We start from the raw sequence: 18,005 nt of genomic DNA, 5'->3' as shown, positions 1-18,005 counted from the left end.
GTGAATCTACTCAATGTAAATCTGAAAAAGGCAGAAGAAGAGGGAAGAGGAAATAGAGATCAAGTACAGCCAAATGTGACGAACACTTCACCTCAATAAACACTTGCATCCAACAACCCTTTCGGATCACGTTTCATAAACCTGCTAAACAAATAAGGATCAAAACATCCCTACCCGCCCAAGTCCCGATGGGATTCCCCCTCAAGACAAGCTCCGTGTTTGGGGGGGTTTGTGCGGCGGGGCACAACGCACCACACACACACCAACAAGGGTGTGTGAAGGTTGTTGTTCCTGGTGTGTGTGTGTCCCGGCAAAGTGTAAGTTCGGTTCCCCACGTCCGTCGCGCCCCGCGCTAACGACGCGGTCTTCGGGGCCTGTCCTTGTTACTTACATCATTACCGCCCTAAAATGCGCGTGCGATGCGAAACTCGGGCGGTCTGGATATGCGATTGCTTTGACGCGGGTTTAGAAGGAGAAAGACGGTCATGTGCTGGCTGCCGTGGCATAAGGAAGGAAAAGATTTGAAGCAGGTGATACTCTTATTCCTTCTTTTTTTTCTTTCTTTCATGTATTGTGTTTGACAGAAACTTGTGACAATTGTTGTTAGAATTGTAAGCTACAGTGCATGGCATTGAGATGATGGGGGGCTGTTGGCCCGTCTAGACAATTATTGGATGATTGACACTCCTCCGCGGCGTAGTATAATAGCGACGTCAGATGACCAAACCCACTGCTCTCGTCTCGAGCAAGCTTCGACGACCAAAAAGATTATTCGCAAGCGATGATAATAGGAACTAGTATCAAACTACAGAAGCGTATTGGGAATGGTAAGCAATGGGAAGGTATCGCTATAGTATGCAAGGCTGCGCTGAGTGAAGTCTTGGTGTATTACACCTACATACCGTCTCCCAATCAATACATATTTACTAGCTTTTATTTTTGAAACACTATGGATCTGCAGAGCTCGATTAACCCTATTGTACGCTAGCAGAGTTCCACATTACATTGGTCTCGACATAGTAGACATCAAATATGAGCAGATCAGAACACCAAAAACCACAAAGTCATTCAAGATATTTAGAAAAGAGTCGATGAAATGACTGCAAAAACACGAAGAACTTTTAAACCCCAAAACAAGCAAATATATTCATAGACGTTGAAGTCTCTGTATATCTAGTACCCATAGACACCACTTGTTAAATCATGCCCGTATCTACATATCTTCGTATTCCCATTTTTACCAAAAAAATACAAACAAACTCCAGATTAACCATCTAAGCCATGCAAATTCTAATTCGACGCACCATTAGCACCACCCTGCCTAACCATCCAGGTCAGCAAATCCACCTTGGTGACAACAGCAACAGCCCTGTGCTCGCCATCAACCTGCTCCGTAACAACTGCTGCGCTATTCCACTCGAAGAACTTGTTAAGATCGGCAAGGGTAGTCTCCTTTGTAATTTCAACAAATTCTTTTCGGCCCTTCTTGCCGCCCTTTTGCGTGTTCTTGGCGTTGTCGCCGTCGAGGGAGAGGCGGCCGAGGTCCTTGACGACTTCGTTCAATTTGCGGAAATCGAACATGACATCTTCGACGGGCGACTTTGGTGTGGCGCGGCCGGCGGCAATGTATGAGAGGAGGTTGCCGAGAGTGACTAGACCGACTAATCGGGCCTTGCCAGAGGAGGAGTATACGCTGACGGGTAGTTGGTCGAAACCCTTTTCGCGCATGGTTTCAATGGCTTCGCTGCAAGGTGAGTTTGCGGCGACAGTGGTGACGGGCTTCAGACGCAGAGAAGCGATAGTGGCGCCATGGAAGGGGTCGGACTTCTTGCTAGTGGAGAGGCGGCGGAGATGTGCGTTGGAGTCAGGTGAGTGTGGAGGTGTGGGAGGGAGGAGGTCGTTGGCAGCGAGCCAGTCATCATCGACAAACTATTGCTGGTTAGTAAAGATAAATCACAGATATCCTAGATTTCGACGCACCTTGCTGAGATAGCTGCGAATGCTATCGGGTAGTATGACAACCACGACATCGTCTTCAGTCAGGTTCATGTCCCGAGCCGCCTCAACCATAGCTGCCATGGCGCTTCCGGAAGAACCACCGCAGAGGATGCCCTCCTCAGCAATCAACCTGCGCGCATACTGGAAAGAAGATCGGTCGTCGGTCTTGTACCACTTGTCTACAATCTTCTGCTCCAAGACATCAGGAATGAAATCGTATCCAATTCCCTCAACCTTGTACCCCTCATTCACATGCTCTTCATTCAGACTTTCGGGTAGAGCCAGAATACTTCCATGAGGATCGGCGGCAATAATTTTGATGTCCTGCTTGTGTTTTCTCAGACCCCGTGCAAGACCAGTAATTGTGCCTCCGGTTCCAGCGCCAGCAACAAGCATAGTGACCTTGCCCTCCGTCTGCGCCCATACCTCCTCAGCAGTACCGCACTCGTGGGCAAGCGGGTTGTCGACATTCGAGTACTGATCTAGGATATGCGCATTGGGGATTTCTTTGACCAGTCTTCGCGCAACACCAATGTGGCTCTCGGGACTATCCCACGCTGCGCTGGTGGGCGTGCGGATAATCTCAGCACCAAGCGCTTTGAGCACCGCCACCTTTTCCGGGCTCATCTTCTCAGGAAGAGTAATGATTGTCCTATATCCCTTGACTGCTCCGACTAGCGCAAGCCCAATACCAGTGTTACCAGACGTAGGCTCAATGAGTGTGTCGCCAGGCTTTATGCGACCAGACTTTTCTGCGGACTCGATCATGCGCAGGGCAATGCGGTCTTTGACACTGCCACCAGCGTTGAAAGCCTCAACTTTTGCGTAAACGGTAGCTCGGATGCCAAGCGACTGTGGGATTTTATTCAGGCGGACGAGTGGTGTGTTGCCAATTTGTTCCATGATGCTGTTCATGACGACGGGTGGCATGGCGGGGCGCGTTTTGGTAGACATTTTCGCGGTTATCGTGCTCTCCAAGGGCACTCTGGGTATATTGGTGTGAGGGTGGAGAGAGGAAAAGTTTTGCGTGGAATTAAAAGAAAAAGACGAGTACCCACACGTCAAAAGGTGACAAAGTTACGTTATGGCCAGACGCTCCGAGTTGCGTTAGCCACGGCAAGCCAGAAAGTTGACCCGCAAATACCCGCCGCTAGTAGTTCCTTCCGACACGTGATAGGTAGCACAGCCACAGCCTACACTTGGCAAACGAATCTGTGCATGTTCGGAGAATTTTGACCGTTTCGTTCTTTTAGGGATTTCTGTCGCCGCTTTTGGATAATTGTTTGGAACTAAATATGGAGAATCCCAGCCTAAAAGAGGTTGAGGCGGGGTTTCCATGGGTCCATGAGATGCTTTTACGTGCATACCATGGGTAGGCCATATAGAAATACGTTCAAGTACTCTAATTCGCATCACTTCGATTCATGATTCGCATCGGCATTCCAGCATAATTCCATTAGTTCTAACTGATAGGGCTGCTGATATGCTCTATGGAAGCTCCGCCTGAACCCCCTTGCACTCGTATCTTCCGTATCCCACCAACTCTGTGACTCGGACCACCGCCCGTGTATCCAAACCCAGAACAAGATGAAAACAAAAAGGCGGTATCGAACGAGCACTTGACGAAACGAAAAGACGACATCGAAAGAACGCTTGACGAAACGGAAAATCTCAAACCGTGGAATGAACCTGTTCCCAATTCCTTTGGGTCAGCCTGCGCGTGCGTCGCACTTGACTGAGTAGGGGAGGGAGGAAATGCTGTGCAATATAAAAACCCCAGCCCCCTCAAACAGACCGCCCCCCCCCATCAGCTGTTCTTTTCTGTTAGTCATCAACGGGTCTGGGGGATACATACCTAGGGCATATCCTCCTCAGCCCTCAGCGCGTAGTAGAGTTCTCTGCATATGGGGGGGTTGTCGAATCTGCATATCACTGGGTGACTATCCCTACCTTTTTATGCACCTGATCACATCATTTCAGAACCCCGATGCCCCCTTACGCCAGTATGGCGGGTGTTGTGGGATGCTGGAACGAGTGTAAGTTGTCATGCGATAAGAGAGTGGGTGGTCTCATTCCAGATGTTATGGAGGAAAAAAGACGTACTCAGGACTGGTGATGATATTGAGGCTGCGACTGCAATGCCAAATCCTTATGCCTTATAGCTGGGTCCAGTTTGTAGGACAGGAGGGTACGGCAATATTCAGCAAGCCATTCTGAAGTCCAAAGAACAGTACGATGTCAAAGGCTGTGGGATGAGCCTGGAGGAAGAAGTGTCAGTAGGTGGTGATGGAAAGGACAAGGAAAGAGAGGGACCTCTGTCTAGAGGCTGATGGACTTGCTTCAGGGAGAAAGATGTATGAGGAAGAGTAGGATGAAGAAGAAATGGACGAGAAAGGGGGAGGTCAGTCAATTTATGGTGCGCAGCTTGTGCCTATGCGCATCTCTGCCTTCCATCTATACACGCCTTCGCCTTCCAGTACCGTGCTGCGAGATCCCAACAAATATCTGGCATATCTGGGCATCAGGAAAGTACTAATAACACTGGGGCAAAGCGGCAAGTATCTTCCAAGTATCCGCCTCCCCCGACACTTTTACACCTTGACAATCTCAGCAGGTACATCCCAATATCACCATCAATTCACAAGTTTTAGGCGTACGATCCATACGCACAGGAATTCCCTCGTCCCAACACAAGCCATCAAGATAAAAAAAAACAGGAAGGCAAAACCTGGATCCAGTGCCCAATATAGACCACCATATCGCAAGAAGAAAAAGAAACTTAGTACTAGCCTGCAGAAAGTAGTAGTATGTAGTAAGAAGAAGCTGGAAAAAAATCACACTCGATGCTCTCTCGTACACGCCTTCACCCACAATTTTCCAGATACTCGGGCAAGATACACCACTACTACTACTACCACCGCCGCCTTCTAGCAAGTCCCACCCCCGGGCAATCTTCCAACAAAAGGTTAAGAATAACAACCAAAAAAAATACCAAAGTGCAAGAGCAAAATGTCGCACAAGAAACAACCGAGGCTACGCATCCGTGTATCCACGGGGAAATCGCCATACATGGGTAAAAACAAGAACATCTCGTTTCCAAACATTCAGATTAGTGTAATGCATAATAGTACTAGGCCAACTACATCACTGAGATATGGGAGGTTGTTCTTTTTTTTCTTTCTTTCTTTCTTTCTTTCTTTCTCTCTCTCACTTTCCTTCGTCACACTTGTAGTGTTTGTGATACTGCTATCCTTGTTCTCATGGGGTGCCGCTCTTCTATACTTTTTGTAGCTTTGCAATACCAGATAGTCAAAAGGGGTTAATTTGGACATATTGCCAAGAAGGCATTCTTTACTTCGCAAGCAAAACTTGATAATGCAACTTTTCTTCCTTTTTTTTTAAAAAAAAGTAGGGGGAGCAAATGTGGTAGAAGAAATGAAAATTATTAGTATAAATTAACCATTTATATACACATACATGTACACGCACAAAAGCCTCTCCATATAGTTGTAATTCGTAACAACCCAAGAAAAACTCTCAAAGTTGCTCCGCAATCCACTTCCACCATCCATCCAACCCAGGCCCGGCCTTGCCACCCACCACATTCCCGCCAATAACCACAACACTAGTCCTACTCTCCCCCATCTGCTCAAAGCTAAACGCGCCCTCACCGCCCTCGCCAAGCCACTCCTTCTCCTCATCCACCTCATCCTCGCCTCCACTCAGCGCCGCGCCGCCATCCCTCAGCGCCTTGGCCCTATTATTCCTAATTTCCGTAATAGCCTTCTCAAGCGAATTCCTAACCAGATGCTCAGGCAGCGCAGTGAAAAGATCCATTTTATTCGCTGCAATAAGCACGGGGATTTCCTTGGGCCCTTTACTCGTTGTGGCGTTTGTGTATCGTTTCTGCAGGGAGAGAAGCACGTCGTGAAGGTATTCTGCCGCCTCAATGAGACCAGCTTCGTCGGCGAGCTGAGCAGCGTCAAGCATAAAGATGATGGCGCGGATGTTCTTTGGGTCTGTGAGTTGCGAGGTGGCGTGGTGGCGCAGCTTGCCGTGGCCGGGGGTGTCGAGGAGGCGGAAGTTGCGTGAGCGTTCGTAGGCTGGGTCGCCTGGGGAACGGTAGTGCGAGGATGCGGGGACGTGGGGACTGGGGAGCAGGGCGGAGACGTTCAGGGGGGTCGTCGACGTGTGTGTCTGGGTCGAGGCGCTCCGTTCAGCCTGCGAAGGGGGCCTGGGTTAGCCATGGGCTGTGTCATGCAGTGCGGCTGCGTTGGGCGTGGCTGTGGCGGGGGGAAGTATACTTACCAGAGTCGCAAAGGCCGTTTTGCCGCTTCCGCTCGGGCCGACGAGCAGGAAGGTGGGCAGCTGAGTAGCAGCCGCGGCTTTTCTGTAGAGAAAGCCATGCACTAGTATTGGCAGTATTATGGCGACGAGAAGCGTGACGATTATGGTCGTGGGGTTTGGCGCAAAGGCTGCCGTCAGCCAGCTGTCCTCATCGTACCAAGCCATGGTGGCGGTGGGCGGGTGTGCCTGGGGGAGCAGCAGAGAAAGTGGTGTGGAATGGGGACAAGACAAGACAGGATAGGACAGGGTAGAGTAGGGCAGGGCAGGGCAGGGTGATGGAGGTTGCAATGACGTGACAACTATGGCAGGCCGAGACGGCGCAGTCCCGTCAAAGTTTTGGCCGCTGCCGCCGATCCCTCACCCTGAGCGGGCGTACGGCGGGGGGAAGGCGGAAAGACCCCACGCTAGAGGCAGAGCGCTAGAGCCTACAAGAACCTCACCTCACCACCGCTCGCTACGACGCCCACCACGCCGCGGAACATTTCGCAAAAAAAAAACAAAAAAACAAAAAAACAGCACTCCGGGCCGTAAAACAAAAAAACTGGGGCCGCCTGCATTCGCACAACTAGCACAAAGCTTTTAGGACGCTACATAATCATACAACAGACAAGGGGCCGCCATCGTCAGCCTTTGCGTGCACTTCCCATCCTCCCGTCTGCCCTTCCCCCCGCCTTCGATGCCCAGCCCTGAATAGCATGTGTCATAACCACTCATTAGTCACAGAAACCCAGCTCGCCGTCTCTTCATAGCCCATCAGGACACATATCAAAGCAGGCCAGCCAGAAACGGCCCAAACAGGCAAAGAGGGCATGGCCAGTTGCTTTTTCAACCCTCATGCACCATGCGCCATGCGCCATGCACATACATAACCATGAGAGTGCCCAGTACCCATGCCTGCATCTTCCTGAACACCTGTTTGCACCCCTCTTTTTTTTACCCCGAAGCCAACCATCGTTAAGAGAAAAAAGAAAAAAGAAAACATAAACCTGCAAATCGTACCCAGAAATGAAACGAGAAAAGTGAAATCAAGTCGTGCTTTCGTCGTGCCATGAGGGGGTCAGCGCCGCGACATGGTGAATGATTAACAATGAGGGATGTGTGTGTAGAGAAAAAAACAAAGCAAAAGCAAGCCAGCAACGCGTCACTCAAGACATACCCATTGCAGCTACAACACTTGGCCCACCCACCACCAGTGACAGTACTACAACCAACCATGTTGAACACAGCTGTCCCAAATGTAGTAGCACCCTGAGTGTTGCACTGCGGCCAGCATGCTGGTGCTTGACCCCCATGCAGCCTTGGTCGAGCGTGATGTAGTGTCCACGCCTTTCCTACTGCCCATCTATACTCGGCCGTGGTATGCATAACATCGGTCTGTGTGCGTCGTTCGCTCCGAGAGTAGTCCAAGTGCGGGACGGTTGCGAGGGGAATCCACCCAACTTGTCTTGGCCATGCCATACTCGCTCTGTAACGTCAACAAACAAAGCCGCCACAAAATCCGCTTTCTCAATACGTGTGCGTCTGAACGTCAGGGTAGTAGCCGCGGCTACTTTCTATGCCTTGAAATCGGCCGCATCCTCCCACTTGCCACGCACCACTGGGATATTCTTCCTTAACCCTACGATCTGGTGGCGGAAGTGTGCCTTCAAACTTGCTCGAGGTGCTCTCATAGATGGTCACCGGGTAGTACGAGTATTCATGCGGCGTCGTGTCCATCATCTTGCTGTCACCGTCCTCAACCATCTGTTGGTCACCAACGATTCCTTGAATGTTTCCCCCACTCAAGGAGCTTGATGAACTGATTGAATGGCTGCCAACCGGACTTGGGTCCAGCGAGTATGTGTTGCCACGATACATGCTCCCGCCCATGCCTGTCGTACCACTGCCAGACATGGCGTTGCTGTAGCTTGAGTAGGACGTGCGGCCGTTGGATCCCAACCCATGGTGGCCACTGCCACCCAAGCCTGAGCCAGGTGCACCTCTGGATGTACTGGCATTGTGCGGGCCTTCGTTCTGGTAATGACTGGGCGACCGTCCCCGGACAACGACCGGCTGGGACAAGCGAGCTGCCACCTTGACCCACCTTGGCCCATCCTCCTGCGGCTTCTGTACATTCGCCCACAGCTCTACAATCAGATGGTAGTACTGTTGTTGTGCCCGACGCTTGCCGTTGTTGGCCGTTGCCGATTTGAACTGGATGCGCTCAAACGAATGCTGGTAGTTGCTACTACCATGGCTTGTGGGAGAGTATTGCTGCGACGACTCGTTCTCGCTTTGCAGCGGAAGATGAGGGCCTGCTACAGCCGAGGTTTGATGGAAGTTGTTAAGGGCATAACTACCGTGCTCATGACTTTTGCCTGGTGGTGTCGGTGCCAGCAGCTCCTTCTTCATGGCTAGCTGGGGGCCTTTGTCGCGCTTTGGGGTATGCTGAATCAGCTCAATCGTCTTTCCCGATGCTCCGTCCACAGCAGCTCCAAGAGAAACAGCCATCGACTGTATTTGCTCGCTTTGCTTGCCATTGCCCTGATCTAGGTACAGACGTCCGTTGGGCGTCCATGGCGAGAGTTGATACGACACATTCACAGCAAAGTAGTTCCGCCGATAGCAGGTCCATACGTGGTCGCTTGAGAAGAAGAAGCCCTTTTCAATCTTGGCGTCGAGGGTGGGTGTCACCGTGTTACCTTCGCAGAGGATTGTGCCCCAGACCGACTGTGCATTGAACGGCGGCGATTCAGGTGAACCGGTGGGCGGTACATAGGTACCCGTATGATAGCCGTTGTTGTAAGTAGTTAACGGCATGGCTGTCGGAAGTACACTCCTGGGAGTGTCGGGCTGGGAGGTGTAGCCAGACAGATCGGAGCGAGGGGACAGGGTGTGTGAATATCTATGCATGGCAGACGTCCCTGTCGTATAGTTGTCTCTCGCCGATGAACCCATCGACGGTGACACAGAGTGGCCTAGCCCCGGTGATCTTGCAGTGGGTAACATGCCTGCGGATGGTGCATCATTCCTACCATGTAGTCGTCAGCGGTTGTGCATGCCCGTCGGGTTCCACACGCTCGAGTGCGAAATGTTGGAATACTCACAGTCGTCGAGTTGAGGACATGCTGCCGCCGTTCCCCCAGCCAGGAGTGAACACTGGGGGGAAATGGTTGGGGTAAGTTGTTGCAACAGTCTGTGGAAATGTTGCGTACGAGTATGCCAGTGCCGAAGAAGCAGTTGAACTAGGTGAAGTACTAATGGACGCAGACCCTGAATCCGAGAGAGCCGCACTCGTCTGATAGCTACAGGCACGAGTCAGCCTAATTCACAACACAAGCCATTGGACCAGAGTGAGGCCAACGATAACCATATGTAACCAGCCGGTAGGGTGGCACGATTTAAGTCGTCAAGCAGGCCAGGGGCGGTACGGCATTACCGCAAGATTTGTCGTGTGATCAATACGACAGACCGGCCTGTTGGGAAGACCGAGTATGCCATGCATCTGATACGTGTGCGACGGCGATTATGATCAAGGACATTGACGACGTGGTTGTTTCGGAGTAGGGAAGGCTATGCTTGGGCTGCACCGGGCGAGAGAGGCGTCAAGGAATGCAGGCTCGGGGGCCACAGGGCTAGGCAACACCACCGAGCCTGCCATGCCAGACGGGAAGAAAACAGCCAATGAGAGCTTTCATACTTACGCACTGTCGGCACGATGTGTACCGTAGCAACCTGCGATCGAGCCTTGGTGGAGCCCGGCTGGTGCATGTGTTAGGACTGGCTCGCGCCTGAACTGATCGGATACGCTTGCGAATGAGTTATGATGTGCATGCGCGCCAATATGATCGATATACCCTTCCTCCGAAGAAAAAGGGTTTTCCGATGCCAATGACGGCGGTGGTTGCAGCACTGCTTAGCCTGCGCGTCAGCCAATCGACTTCCCCCAAACAGTGTGCTGTTGAACAAGACGTGTGACAACAACGGGCAACGTGCACAGGTGCGCAATGGAGCGTAGATGGGGGCACGTGTGGGACGCCGTCGCACACGCGGCACAGCGACCGGGTGGCAGAGCAAGCGTGCAAAAGCAGACTGTACGGGTGGGCAGAATACCACGTCCGTAGCGTGCTGCCGTGGGAAGAGGGGTCGACCAACAGCCGATGCACTCGACGTGTTGTGGTGCAATATAGGAGTGAATGCAGGAATGACGGGTGTGAAAAGAGTGCGGAGAATGGCGCAAGGTGATGGTTGGATGAGTGCGGCGCTTAGAGCCAACGACTGAGGGCAAGGCAAGGAATGATGGGATGGCAATTCTTTTTGCCCATATGCTGCATGTGGGTTGGAAATACGTGTGAATCTGACTTACCTTGATTCATGATAATACTGAGCAATCGACGCACTGCCGCTTTGCTATGTATGGTCGATGCCGAGGAGAGCCCGTGGGAGGGCAATGAGCCTTGCAAGCGTCTCAATCTATTGCCGCCCTCTCTTCTCTAGAAATTCTGCACCGGAAGACCCGACAGACTGGGTCCAATTCAAATGGCGCCGGCAGTGGCGAGAGGATTCGCTGCTGACAGAAGTCCGCTACAGCCGAACTGCTTCGCACCGTGGCCTAAGATGCGGATCGATCAAGCGAGTCAGCGGCTTGCGTAGCAGTTCGAATGGTAAGTTTCGGCGCGCCGGGGCGGCTGCGAGAGGGTTGCTGAAACGGGATGGTGGTCAAGCCGGGCAAGCTCGTTTCGAGCCGCTGTTGGTTCGCTTCAGGCAATCTCTGTGGTTTAGCCGGCACAAGGGTGGAATGGATCCTCGATTAGCTGCCGCTGCGCTTTACTGGGGGAGCTAGGCTCTGTTGACGCTGATGCTCGGCCTGGGTAGAGTGCAGTAAAATCAGGAGCAGTCACCGCAGTACGCCCGTTGACTTGCACCTTAGACGTGTGAGGGACGCGCCGCTCAACTTGATGCCGGAGATAGTGCAACGCCTGTGTTAGTCCCAATGCTGCATCTTGTCAATGCGCTGGCCGTGGCAACGGAGGAGGAGAAGATGGACTAACAGGCTTGGGGGTTTTTTTGGAGGGACGTGCGATGCAGTGTAGTATGTGTTGATGTCACTCGCAGCGGCTGCGCGACGCCCTGAGAGTCGAACGGCTTGTCTCCGCAGAGTGAGAGACCCACAGCTGCGCTTTGTTTCTTCCCGCACTCTCCAAGAATCCGGGATGTCAAAGTCAGAGCACAGACAGGTACAAATCGTAGCCCCGCCGTTTGGTGCCAGGAGTTTTTGGTGGTGACAAATGTGGGAAAGGGACCACTCCGACGTTGTATACTATCAACTGTCAATCTCGCAAAGTCAAGTCAAGACGTATGTCGCGCCACACGGTTTCGAACTTACCAGGCTATGCAGCCGTTTTCCAAAAGAGATTATGTGGCGTCAACTGGTATTCAACCGTGGCTGTTGCCACAAGAATACGGGCTTGTAGTCGGAGAGTGAGCAATCTATAGGCAACTCCGGGATCTGGGGTGATCGTCGACAGACAAAAGATGTGCTGTCTGCCCTAGGGTGAAAGTTATCGAGTATAGCTTGGATAAACAAGGATAATACCACGGTCAAGTAGTAGTAGATATGAGCCTGGCTCGGTATGGGTAGCAACTGTACGGTGTAGGGGTTGAAGCATATATGCCCTGTGCTCACTATTCGAGATTCATCACTTGTGTTCAGGATGTTGCACAAGCTCACCAGGGTTAACAGCCCCGTGATCTGCGAGGCTGGTAGGGTACCGGTTTATGGTGTCAAGATAATGATTTAGAGGAGATTGTTGGAAATAGTGGGTCCGGGGAAGTGAGTGGTGACGGACAGGATGGGATATGGGAAGGGTGTGTCAAGGACACCAAAGGCGGCCGAATAAGAGTGGGCAGTAGAAGTACTGTTGACAGGCAGGCAACGCTACAGCTCGATGTAGGGTAGAAGCAGACTAGGGCCATGACGGATCTGTTGGCTCGAAGAAGAAGTGCCTGCCAAGTGAGTATAGGCGTGAGGCATGCATGGTAGGCGTGCCGGATCAAGATTCAGCCCCAAGCAAACCATCCGTATTCCTCAGACGGTGGCCGTTTTCTAGCACCACGGTAACATTTGCAAACTGCAGCAACGAGCCTTTCCCGAAGCAGGGAGTGAATATCTCCGACGCCAGGGAGGGATCGTCTTCGCCAATGCCTAGATTCACAAAGCTCGAATAGACTTCAGGCCCTCGCTGAGCTTAGCACTCCCTGTTCTCCGGCCCACCGCCTCACGGCCCGTCCATTGGCTCGGCCACCAAAGGCATCACAGTCCCGTGCAGCGATGCAGGAACATTGAATACAACAGCGTGCTCCGATCGGGGCCCGACTCGACACGACAGGTTAACGACCGCAGTGCTGGGTCGCTGATGTTTCATCTCTGGGCCAGCCGCCCAGAATAACCCATGGGACAGACAGATGACCATAGTTTGCTCTCACTCTTGCCACAGCCTTGCTGCATTGGATCGTCAGTCACGGGCGGCGTCCACTCAGCAGCCGGTGGTGGAGAGGCCCAGTCCAGGCGTAGCTAGGAGCGCCACGGGCCGAGAGCCGCTGGCAGACGACAGATCGTCCCGCGGGTTGAGGGTGAAGGAGAGGGCCAGACAGCGAGAGTGGGATTAGGCTCAGGCCCACTAGCTGTCACAGAGAGCGAGCGCAATAAGACTACCTGGCCTGGAGGGAGCCGCTCGAGGTGACTGGAGATGACGACGAGGAGGAGAATGCTGGGACATGCACACACTTTCACGCACACATGCACACACACGGGCGCCACGGCCGGCGAGCGATGCGCAGGTGTTGCATTGCTTGGATGTTTGGGTTAGAGCACCTCGCAGCGCCAGAATAGAGGCTTTCCAGCGTCCATTTTCCCTGCCCACCGCTCACACCCCGACCCGACATAGTGGGTGGTTGACTGCGCAAAGCTCCGAAAGCGGGTAGAGCCAGGCAGTGCACCCAGCGGCTGCAGCAAGTCACATAGTGTCAGCGGCTGTTTGTCGGGCTACGGTACGAGATGGATGCGGCGAAGGGCATATTGAGACTGGGGGCATAGTAGGGGGCAGTGGTGGTAGTGGTGGTCAGAGAGGGGGGGGGGGGGCCAAGGGAGGGGACGATGGCGCAGAGCGATGGGCCGCCGTCGCTCTCTCCGCGGCGGCGGCTCCCTTGGGGTGTCGACACGATGGACAGGCGACAGACAATGGACGGGCCAACAGGGCGGACGAGCGAGCGAGCGAACGAGCGAACGAGCGAACGACCAAGGGCATCGATGCAGATGGCATGCTATGGCCTGCAGAGACGGCAGGACAGGGAATCGGGAAGGACCACCCGGTGGTGACGTGCACCTTCCCGCGGCTGCCCTTTCCCCCCGCGTGTACCCGCATCTTCCCCTTTCGGTGCTAGCGCTTGCTTGGCATCTACTGGCCCCCCCTCGTACGACACCCATGCGCAAACTCCCCAAACCCCTCGCACCGTCATGGTGTCTGCCTGGGTCTAAGTATCTATGTACACATACAGCGCCAGCAGCCTCGACACAACGAGGCCCTCTCCTGGCCCAGACGGAGACGGCCGATGCTTGTGGGACGACAATCTCACTTCCCATGCTCCCTCGCCTTCATGTGTCTGTCTTGCACGTTGTGGCCGCCCACCACCACGCCATGGGGGCTGACGCGCCATGAGTTCCCACTTCTTCGCATTGCATTCCCTGCCTCGAGGTAAAAGGCTCATGTCCGTCCTGATCCAATCGCCAGCTCGTCATCATCAGCTTCTCGAGTGAGGGACGCAGGCCGCCAGGCTTGCCGCAGCAGCCAACATGAAATCGTCCCGGGCCCTCCTCTTCGCTTTCCACTTCCGGTCCGTCATCTGACGCCCTCTCCGAGGGGAGATGCAGAGGCACGCCTACCGCTTATTTTCCAAGCACCTCACCGCACTTTGTGCGCGCTCTCCCTGGCGATTTCGGCACTTGCCATGGCATCTCTTGCATCCTAGCACGACAGCCGTTGAAAGCAAAGAGGGACACGGTGGCTGAGAAGCCTCAGGAGGTTGCCCCTTCGAGACATCTCACTGTGCACTTGGACGTCACCAAGCACTCGACGGCCCTGCGCGGCGTCTACTATCGAGACACAGCCAGCTGCCGCCTCCCGTCTGTCCCGTGACACTCATGACCGGCATCAAAGCAGTGGCCATGGTCGATAGATTCATGGCGACCTGCAGCCGCCTCAAATGCATTGTCGGAAAGTCAGAAAACATCGTAGACCCTTCTCAACTGTCTCAGCCGACTCGACAAAGGCTGGACGCTGCATGGTTGCCACGCTGGCCCAATTGCTGTCTGTTGATTATTGCGCGTATGAACTGTTGCACAAGCACTACTATTCCGGGTCTCCCTGATCAAATGACCGAAAAAAAATCTAACATGGGTTGATGCTTGCTTGCACTGAGCAATCCATCTTTTCATAATGGTATGAGTTATCGACGATGAAACCAGCGTCTGCAAACAATAATGAAGCCAACTTTGCTTACCACGGGACAATGGATTACGATTGGATAGCCTGTCTGTAGATTTGTCAACCAAATCCAAGGGGTTTAGCCATCGGACCCGCCGACGCAAACCCTTCTTTGATGAAGGACCTGCGACGACTGATGACAGCGCCCACACCGACATTGCGCCGGGGACCGTTCAAAGTTGAGCTAGCATTTCGCTGGTTCTAAGAGTGAAGCGGTAGCCAACTCATACTCATCTCACTTGTTTTCTTGCAAACATGGGCTCCTTCTCTACCTCGTGCGCGAGCGAGCGCAGGTGATACCACTATGGGCTTGTCTTGTCGTACCCTCAGCGCGTTCCTCGATCAGCCCATTTGGCGCAGAGAACACGAGACTAGAATCGACTTCGATTACAGGATAGCAGCTAGCCTAGGTGCGCGAACCGCTCATCTTCTACGGATCGAAGACTCGCACAACGGATCCAGTGGAACTGTTGAACCAGCACAGCTTACGCCAACGGCTACCCGAGTCGCCAGGAGGCGATGAACCTTACTTTGATTCGACTTCCGGCTTAGAAACGCTCGTGTATCCTTTGTTTGCAATGCCCATTGGTGTTTCGCAAGGCGCCGATCTGCACAACTAGATTGCCACGGCATCCATGTCTTCAACAGCCGAAGATACTGTGAGATTTCTATTAGCATTCTGGCATGTCAGTATCACGCAACGTCCAAGGCTATCACTCCCTTGATTCATACTAATATGAAATTCGGTTTGGCTAGCAGCATCACAGCTCGGTAGCGAACGTTGGTGTCGTACGGAGCGGCCGATAGCATCCGCATAATCACAAAATCAACACCAAACACCTTACTAATTGGTGCTCCAGGAGGAAATTCAATAGCCCGTCCAACCACTTAACGATGGAAGCATATACATCTAGGATAGGTAAAATGCCAGCACGGCGCCTCCATGACGTACAGGGGGCTTCTCTGATTAAACGTACGATCTTCTGCCTCTCGTACACGTCAGCCAAGACTTCACAACAAAGGCTTTTTAGTTTGGTCCTGATTTCTTTAGCAAGTAGAGGATACCAAAAATCCGAATTTGATACCCAAGCAGGCAGGCTATGCGTACAGCCTTTGAGCGCCAATTTCGGTCACTTCCTGAGATATACGCGTACGACAAATACACTCTACAGCCACACCTCTGCCAGCTCACTTCAAGAACGATTGGTCTGTGCGGATGTTGTGGAAGCCAACGATGCCGCTATGAATGGGGACAGCTCCTTTCTTCCCAAATCGGGACATCATCGGTCAGGCGTTCATTACGAGATGTGATTAGCCACACAAGTCATATTCCTCTGTGGTTCAAGTCTAAGCCTAAAAAACGGCTTCTACAGAGACCACAACACGAGAGCCGTCACAAGATACGCCTGTTCCCCACAAAAGTGTTAGAACACTAAATTTCTCAATCCGGGGACGGACAATCAGCGACGCCACAGTTCCGCGACATTCAGATGCTGTATTGATTCCACAACGCCAACACCACCCCAAACAAGCATTGTTTTTGCCTCGAGTGACTATCCAGTGGGTATCGACTATACCCACCGAGTGCAGCTAATTTGGATCATGGCTAATGCTCATCTCACCCCGTTGTCGTTGGACACTTTCGTTGGACCGCCGTTTGAAATAAGCCGGACCGAATGCTAAACCGTCATCTACCCCTGGAGTCTGCAGGCTATTCGTGATTTGTGTCAGCTGAACACAACAGCTAGCACTAGACATGCCGTCAATGTGAGCTGTCGTAATCCCTTTGATCCAAATTGACCAAGGCAGCGGCTGCAGCAATGAAACAAACAATGACAACGCACTGACTGCCGGTCGTTCCGAGTTTTGTTCAAGGGATTATCTTCAAAATTGTGAGAGGAACCAACCATTCTTCTTGCCATCCGACTTGATGAGAGTGAAGTGTGGAAACCTGGTCCTTGTCCATACCAATAGGCCTTGCGTTTAGGAAATTTCCAACTCAGCTGGGCACATCCGAAGTTATGACTATCAGCAGTTTTCTAGGGAATGTCGTTCGCAACTTCAACCCATCCCGGCGTCTCCGCTGATGTCCGTACCATGGAGACCCGACCGTTGGATATGTTAGTCACCCTGACATGTTGCAGAATCTCGTCATACTTTGTCCTCGTGTCCGATTTTCAAACGAGCATCTTGAGCAACAACCCGAATGACTGCCTAGCGACTAGAGACTTCGGGTATCAAAGAAACTCAATGACTACATGGCGGTGGCAAACCCTTCTCCTAGCATCCTATCAAACGTGCAGTTACGGTATATGAACATGGTACGATGCCACAGCCCACTTTCCTTTCTTTTCTCGCCTGTCGAAAGATTCCTAGCGCATGGCCTGTTCGCTGTATGATCGGGTACGAGTTTTCCTTTGTTTTCCATCTCTTTCCTCCGAAAAAGAAGACAACAAGACGGGTCGGCACTGCCTTTTGGGATATGCATGATGCAAAGGTCCACCCCCGCCCCATCTGCCTGCCGGTCTATCGGCCTGTTGCAATATGATCATCTAGCACCTTTCACAACATGCTTGTTGCAGGACCGGGAAGAAAATCAGAAATCATAACACTTTCGCAGACATGTCTCATGCGGCGTCAGCAGCATGACAGGTAGATACGGCTCTGAGCTTAGTTCTCTATTGATACCGACGATATGTCTTTTCTTACTTGCATGCTGATAGCTTCCGTTGGGTATCGTGAGCAGCCAGGCTAAGAAAACGGCTATGAATGGCGCTTGAAAGCGCGCGGGTCATGGGGAGCGCCTTGAAGTATCGGATTTCAGGGTCTCCACGGTGCCCCCCTTTTTTGCTCTTCGTCGGATAATTTGCAAGGAGAACTTGACATGTTTGACTACAGTATAGTCATAAGACCTTTCTGCTGCGCTCAATACGCCCATTAAATCACTAAAGATTAAAACTAGAACAAGTATGTGTTTCACGCACACCAACTTCGAGTTTTTCAGAATAGGTGTAATTTTAGCTCATTATATACAAATCCATCCCAAGAAATCGATTGCAACTAGTGCTAAGTCGTGCAGCCCACGCGCTATAGAGCTAGAAGCTGGTAAAGTAGCTAATTTGAACACGTCTCACTCAC

General features: G+C 52.4%; 6 protein-coding genes across 6 annotated transcripts; 2 read left to right on the top strand and 4 right to left on the bottom strand.

Moving 5' to 3' along the window:
• Nucleotides 1-1,290: 1,290 nt before the first annotated feature.
• COCMIDRAFT_107544 (uncharacterized protein) lies at nt 1,291-2,952 on the bottom strand (the record flags this gene model as incomplete). The annotated part of the gene is made up of 2 exons (XM_007694370.1): nt 1,291-1,929; nt 1,981-2,952. 2 exons carry the CDS (start codon nt 2,950-2,952, stop codon nt 1,291-1,293), a joined length of 1,611 nt encoding a protein of 536 aa, XP_007692560.1.
• Nucleotides 2,953-4,003: 1,051 nt separating this feature from the next.
• COCMIDRAFT_30225 (uncharacterized protein) lies at nt 4,004-4,929 on the top strand (the record flags this gene model as incomplete). Its single annotated transcript, XM_007694369.1, has 5 exons — nt 4,004-4,034; nt 4,171-4,274; nt 4,343-4,399; nt 4,476-4,612; nt 4,671-4,929. 5 exons carry the CDS (start codon nt 4,004-4,006, stop codon nt 4,927-4,929), a joined length of 588 nt encoding a protein of 195 aa, XP_007692559.1.
• A 606-nt stretch (nt 4,930-5,535) lies between these two features.
• Nucleotides 5,536-6,510, bottom strand: COCMIDRAFT_107539 (uncharacterized protein; the record flags this gene model as incomplete). Its single annotated transcript, XM_007694368.1, has 2 exons — nt 5,536-6,219; nt 6,307-6,510. The coding sequence occupies 2 exons, from the start codon at nt 6,508-6,510 to the stop codon at nt 5,536-5,538; spliced, it is 888 nt and encodes a 295-aa protein (XP_007692558.1).
• Nucleotides 6,511-7,299: 789 nt separating this feature from the next.
• On the bottom strand, nt 7,300-7,710 carry COCMIDRAFT_107570 (uncharacterized protein; the record flags this gene model as incomplete). Its single annotated transcript, XM_007694367.1, has 1 exon — nt 7,300-7,710. The coding sequence occupies one exon, from the start codon at nt 7,708-7,710 to the stop codon at nt 7,300-7,302; it is 411 nt and encodes a 136-aa protein (XP_007692557.1).
• Nucleotides 7,711-7,851: 141 nt separating this feature from the next.
• COCMIDRAFT_9287 (uncharacterized protein) lies at nt 7,852-9,144 on the bottom strand (the record flags this gene model as incomplete). Its single annotated transcript, XM_007694366.1, has 1 exon — nt 7,852-9,144. The coding sequence occupies one exon, from the start codon at nt 9,142-9,144 to the stop codon at nt 7,852-7,854; it is 1,293 nt and encodes a 430-aa protein (XP_007692556.1).
• Nucleotides 9,145-16,913: 7,769 nt separating this feature from the next.
• On the top strand, nt 16,914-17,183 carry COCMIDRAFT_40828 (uncharacterized protein; the record flags this gene model as incomplete). The annotated part of the gene is made up of 1 exon (XM_007694365.1): nt 16,914-17,183. The coding sequence occupies one exon, from the start codon at nt 16,914-16,916 to the stop codon at nt 17,181-17,183; it is 270 nt and encodes an 89-aa protein (XP_007692555.1).
• Nucleotides 17,184-18,005: the final 822 nt, after the last annotated feature.

The sequence above is a fragment of the Bipolaris oryzae genome (assembly GCF_000523455.1).
Source record: "Bipolaris oryzae ATCC 44560 unplaced genomic scaffold scaffold_213, whole genome shotgun sequence".
NCBI lineage: Eukaryota > Fungi > Ascomycota > Dothideomycetes > Pleosporales > Pleosporaceae > Bipolaris > Bipolaris oryzae.
Note: the sequence above shows the minus strand (reverse complement) of the source record. Positions and strands in the feature narration are given on the sequence as shown.